Source organism: Lathyrus oleraceus, chromosome 1 (assembly GCF_024323335.1).
Source record: "Lathyrus oleraceus cultivar Zhongwan6 chromosome 1, CAAS_Psat_ZW6_1.0, whole genome shotgun sequence".
Taxonomy (NCBI): Eukaryota; Viridiplantae; Streptophyta; class Magnoliopsida; order Fabales; family Fabaceae; genus Lathyrus; species Lathyrus oleraceus.
In genome coordinates, this window is record NC_066579.1 from 157793081 (window position 1) to 157798670 (window position 5590).

Consider the following 5590-nt stretch of genomic DNA (forward strand, 5'->3'; position numbering starts at 1 on the left):
TTCTCATAAGTGATGCTTTTTCATGTCATCTCTTGTATAAAAACTACTATTAATACATTATTCTGTAAAAAAAACTACTATTACAACATTTTCTTATATGTAAAAACATATTCTCATTTCTAATTCAAAAAAGGAAGCAATTTATGAGTAAAACTTATAAGTCTTAGCTTGAATTATGATTGTCCTCAATCCACCAATAGGTGATAAAATCATTAAACATAGACCAAGCACAATGCATATCTGCAATAAGTAAAGCAAAATATATTAAATTTTTAAGTTAAAGTGATCAATTATAAATTAAAAAACTTGAAACAAAATCTAAACCAAATATATACCCAATTAGTCCACCATGACAAGCCAAATTTCCTTGGTTTGTAGATTATGAGCCACATGATACAAGGAAGCTGAAAATACAATATAACATGAATATGTAATCAAAGTTAGAATATTATTGAGAAAATATATTAGATTAAATTTTTCATTTTTTCATGGCTTACAAAATATGTTGTTGGAGCAAAAGCAAATCCTCCGAAAAATCCTAGAAGACCGTCGAAAAAAGGAAATGTAATTGCAATGAACATTGTGAGTGCTGAAAAAGAAAAAAAATATTATCATTGCATATAACTCAAAGAAAAATATTTAAAAGAATAGACACAATAATTTATTTTAATAAGAAATAACATACTAGCACTTACCAACATACACATTACGCACGATAAATCGAAGCGGTGTAGTTGGCTCAAATTTCATTTTCTTCACCAATAAAGTTTCAATCATATCAAACACTGGCATAGCATAAATCTACAACACAAAAAAATATATTTTAGTTTAACCATATTTTTTTAATTATAAATAGCCTAATAAGTCAAAATAGCAAGAGAAAGTGAATTTTACCTGATAACTTCCAATTACATGAATAACAACAAACATATTCGCCATTGCAATAAGCCAAACTGGTTTCTCCAAAGAGATGAGAATATCACCATTGACGTCATTTCCAAATATCCAATAACCAATAAAAGCAACTGGAAAGTAGCATAAAGCCACAACAATATAGGCAACAACAACTCCTCTCCACATTGGAACCTTGGATGGTTTTTCAGGTGATGATGGAATTGTTGCTTGGATTTCCAACACCACATTGTGTCCAGCATAAGCAAAAGCAACAGTACCAAGTGCGTTAAAGAAATCAAACACTGTTCCTGCTGTACTATGTGACTTGTATCCATATTCTACATTTTTTTGAACTCCTTTATCTATACTTGCGGCCCAAGAAATCGTAGAGTAACTGTGGAAAAGTTTGAATTATCATATACTAGTTTGTTAAGGTTATTTTTGATAGTAAGAATATAAAAAGTTTATACCTGAAAGACATGACTGCTGCAGCCAATGAGACACCAGAAATGGAGTTGAAATCAGGGAGATGAGACAGCACAAAATGAACAGACGCAAATATCATAATGAAATAGGTCAGTTTTATATTTTTGCAACTTGGACACACACTATCATGAAATTTTTTCAATGATGTTCCTCCGGTGACCATGTAAACAATGTTGGTCGCAACTTCTACCACAAGTTGTTGAGGCACCACAATATAAAGACCTAGTTTTTTTCCAAATGCATGTTGGCCCAATTCATGGTATCTATCAAAACGTTTCCCTGGAACCATTTCATGCATCTCAACCATCTGCCACAATGTGTACAATGTGATGATCCATGAAAGGACTAGTATGGTCACACCAGGACCCCTATACAATCAAAGATAAACTCACAAGTTTTTATTAATATGTATATGCACAAAATGATACATTATAAATATTTACATAAAATAATAAAAAAAAATTCTTACAAGATTATGAAATTAAAACATGTTTATATATATATATAAGACTAGTTTTTTATTAGAAACAAAGATCAAGCAGATCACAAAACAGTAGTTCGAACCAAAATATGCATAATTATAAACTAAGCATGCTAAATGTCATGATACGTATGATATGAGATATCACAAAAGATCATTAGGAAGGGAATCAGAAGACGGTGGAGGAGGTGCAACATCAACAATGACTTTTGGAATAGGAATACTTGTTGCAACAATGTCATGATGGAAAATGAAGTTTTTACTACCAAGATAGTCAATAAAGCTCTTCAACACTTCAATATGAGTAGCCAAATGTTGTTGTGAAGGTTAAATGTCTTCCTTCATCTTCACCCTGTTTTCTTCACCAACATGGGCAAATGCATTAATGCGTGCCATGATATGATCCTCCCCGGCCTAGTTATCTACAAGTAGTTTTTGAAACATATCATTGTCGCGCCGCAAAAAATACAGAGTCGCCATCATATTTTATTTATTCCAAAAAAAGGGAAAATAACGATAAAACCCCAAAGAGAATGGTCTTCGCAACCAAGAGTGAATTCGGAAGTAGGTTATGCAAGGGGAAGGTATTAGCACCCCTCATATCCATCATACTCGATGAGAACCACTATACCTGTATCAATGCATATCGATGCTGTTTATTTGAATGTTGCTTGCTATATGTGAAATGAGATGAATAAGAATAAGATGGGAAGAGAAAATAAGTTTTAAGTTAGTGTGCTCGCCAAGGTTTCGAACCCTTGTGCCTACATATCCTCATTAGTGCAAAAAGGAAGTTAGAACTCCGTAGTTCCGCTCACAAACAAATTATTTGTTTGGTTGATTTTATGAACAGTGTCGACGTTCGCGTTCTACTGTTCACTTGCTTGTATGCTCGAGCATGGGAGCGTTAAGTATTGATTATTCCTTGAGGCAAACATCTCAGTCACACCTTAATTGAATTTTCTCCACTAAGCAAGTGGTGGATAACTCATCATCGAAGATGTAAAGTGACATGGGGGTTTCGTCTTTATAACTCAGCGCATCCGTTACCTTGCTTATGCTTACTGAGTCTTCTTAGAGCATTTCATGTGACCTAAAGTGAGTGGGTTGATGTCTATTAGTATTAAGTCTGCTTGCATCATTATATTTCTTAACAGTCTACACTCCCCAAGCACGAGACCCTTAGAAGCAAAGTGGTTAAGGAAGGATATAATAGTCTGTCACTCAAGCGCTAGGTCTATAGCGACGACATGTTTCAGGATAGACATGGCATAACTTCTAAATACTATTATTAGTTAGGATGATGATTGTGAGGTATTTCACAATCTATGATTATATTAATAATTTCGACATGAACTCTGAATATTGATCCGATCTCAGAGATTTACTCTGATGATCATATCTTATAATTTTTTTCTTCTTATTGGCGTTTTGGAGAGTATATCACAACTTCACCAATTTATTAAACCTATTTTAAACGATATAACATATTTATTCGGTGAATACATCTCAATTTAGCGAGTTGATTTAGATGATTTCATATATGATTTAAAATAGTCAACTATATCAATATTCTCACAATTACGTTGTCATTCTTATTAAAAATTATGATGATGTGTTGGTAAAATTCTCATAAGTGATGCTTTTTCATGTCATCTCTTGTATAAAAACTACTATTAATACATTATTCTGTAAAAAAAACTACTATTACAACATTTTCTTATATGTAAAAACATATTCTCATTTCTAATTCAAAAAAGGAAGCAATTTATGAGTAAAACTTATAAGTCTTAGCTTGAATTATGATTGTCCTCAATCCACCAATAGGTGATAAAATCATTAAACATAGACCAAGCACAATGCATATCTGCAATAAGTAAAGCAAAATATATTAAATTTTTAAGTTAAAGTGATCAATTATAAATTAAAAAACTTGAAACAAAATCTAAACCAAATATATACCCAATTAGTCCACCATGACAAGCCAAATTTCCTTGGTTTGTAGATTATGAGCCACATGATACAAGGAAGCTGAAAATACAATATAACATGAATATGTAATCAAAGTTAGAATATTATTGAGAAAATATATTAGATTAAATTTTTCATTTTTTCATGGCTTACAAAATATGTTGTTGGAGCAAAAGCAAATCCTCCGAAAAATCCTAGAAGACCGTCGAAAAAAGGAAATGTAATTGCAATGAACATTGTGAGTGCTGAAAAAGAAAAAAAATATTATCATTGCATATAACTCAAAGAAAAATATTTAAAAGAATAGACACAATAATTTATTTTAATAAGAAATAACATACTAGCACTTACCAACATACACATTACGCACGATAAATCGAAGCGGTGTAGTTGGCTCAAATTTCATTTTCTTCACCAATAAAGTTTCAATCATATCAAACACTGGCATAGCATAAATCTACAACACAAAAAAATATATTTTAGTTTAACCATATTTTTTAATTATAAATAGCCTAATAAGTCAAAATAGCAAGAGAAAGTGAATTTTACCTGATAACTTCCAATTACATGAATAACAACAAACATATTCGCCATTGCAATAAGCCAAACTGGTTTCTCCAAAGAGATGAGAATATCACCATTGACGTCATTTCCAAATATCCAATAACCAATAAAAGCAACTGGAAAGTAGCATAAAGCCACAACAATATAGGCAACAACAACTCCTCTCCACATTGGAACCTTGGATGGTTTTTCAGGTGATGATGGAATTGTTGCTTGGATTTCCAACACCACATTGTGTCCAGCATAAGCAAAAGCAACAGTACCAAGTGTGTTAAAGAAATCAAACACTGTTCCTGCTGTACTATGTGACTTGTATCCATATTCTACATTTTTTTGAACTCCTTTATCTATACTTGCGGCCCAAGAAATCGTAGAGTAACTGTGGAAAAGTTTGAATTATCATATACTAGTTTGTTAAGGTTATTTTTGATAGTAAGAATATAAAAAGTTTATACCTGAAAGACATGACTGCTGCAGCCAATGAGACACCAGAAATGGAGTTGAAATCAGGGAGATGAGACAGCACAAAATGAACAGACGCAAATATCATAATGAAATAGGTCAGTTTTATATTTTTGCAACTTGGACACACACTATCATGAAATTTTTTCAATGATGTTCCTCCGGTGACCATGTAAACAATGTTGGTCGCAACTTCTACCACAAGTTGTTGAGGCACCACAATATAAAGACCTAGTTTTTTTCCAAATGCATGTTGGCCCAATTCATGGTATCTATCAAAACGTTTCCCTGGAACCATTTCATGCATCTCAACCATCTGCCACAATGTGTACAATGTGATGATCCATGAAAGGACTAGTATGGTCACACCAGGACCCCTATACAATCAAAGATAAACTCACAAGTTTTTATTAATATGTATATGCACAAAATGATACATTATAAATATTTACATAAAATAATAAAAAAAAATTCTTACAAGATTATGAAATTAAAACATGTTTATATATATATAAGACTAGTTTTTTATTAGAAACAAAGATCAAGCAGATCACAAAACAGTAGTTCGAACCAAAATATGCATAATTATAAACTAAGCATGCTAAATGTCATGATACGTATGATATGAGATATCACAAAAGATCATTAGGAAGGGAATCAGAAGACGGTGTCGCATCGCGCGAAAAACCGGCGGGAAAAGAAAGAAACAACAGAGCCGCCACCGTGCGTTAT

At 32.3% G+C, this 5590-nt stretch overlaps 1 protein-coding gene and 1 pseudogene across 1 annotated transcript; both read right to left on the reverse strand.

The window, feature by feature from the left end:
- LOC127123825 (lysine histidine transporter 1) lies at positions 1 to 1823 on the reverse strand. Its single transcript, XM_051054001.1, has 6 exons — positions 1365 to 1823; positions 895 to 1288; positions 696 to 801; positions 498 to 589; positions 336 to 404; positions 1 to 240 (listed from the first exon to the last, which is right to left on the reverse strand). The coding sequence occupies exons 1-6, from the start codon at positions 1685 to 1687 to the stop codon at positions 142 to 144; spliced, it is 1083 nt and encodes a 360-aa protein (XP_050909958.1). The 5' UTR covers positions 1688 to 1823; the 3' UTR covers positions 1 to 141.
- A 1665-nt stretch (positions 1824 to 3488) lies between these two features.
- On the reverse strand, positions 3489 to 4799 carry LOC127096833 (lysine histidine transporter 1-like; annotated as a pseudogene).
- Between the last annotated feature and the right edge of the window lie 791 nt (positions 4800 to 5590).

What these genes read in the sequence shown, in the direction of transcription:
- LOC127123825 (XM_051054001.1), bottom strand. Translation starts at nt 1,687, where the DNA reads ATGGTTGAGATGCATGAAATGGTTCCAGGGAAACGTTTTGATAGATAC. An exon ending in ATGTAATTGGAAGTTATCAG is followed by an intron (nt 802 to 894) that starts GTAAAATTCACT and finishes TTTGTGTTGTAG; the next exon opens with ATTTATGCTATGCCAGTGTT. An exon ending in TTGCTCCAACAACATATTTT is followed by an intron (nt 405 to 497) that starts GTAAGCCATGAA and finishes TTGTATTTTCAG; the next exon opens with CTTCCTTGTATCATGTGGCT.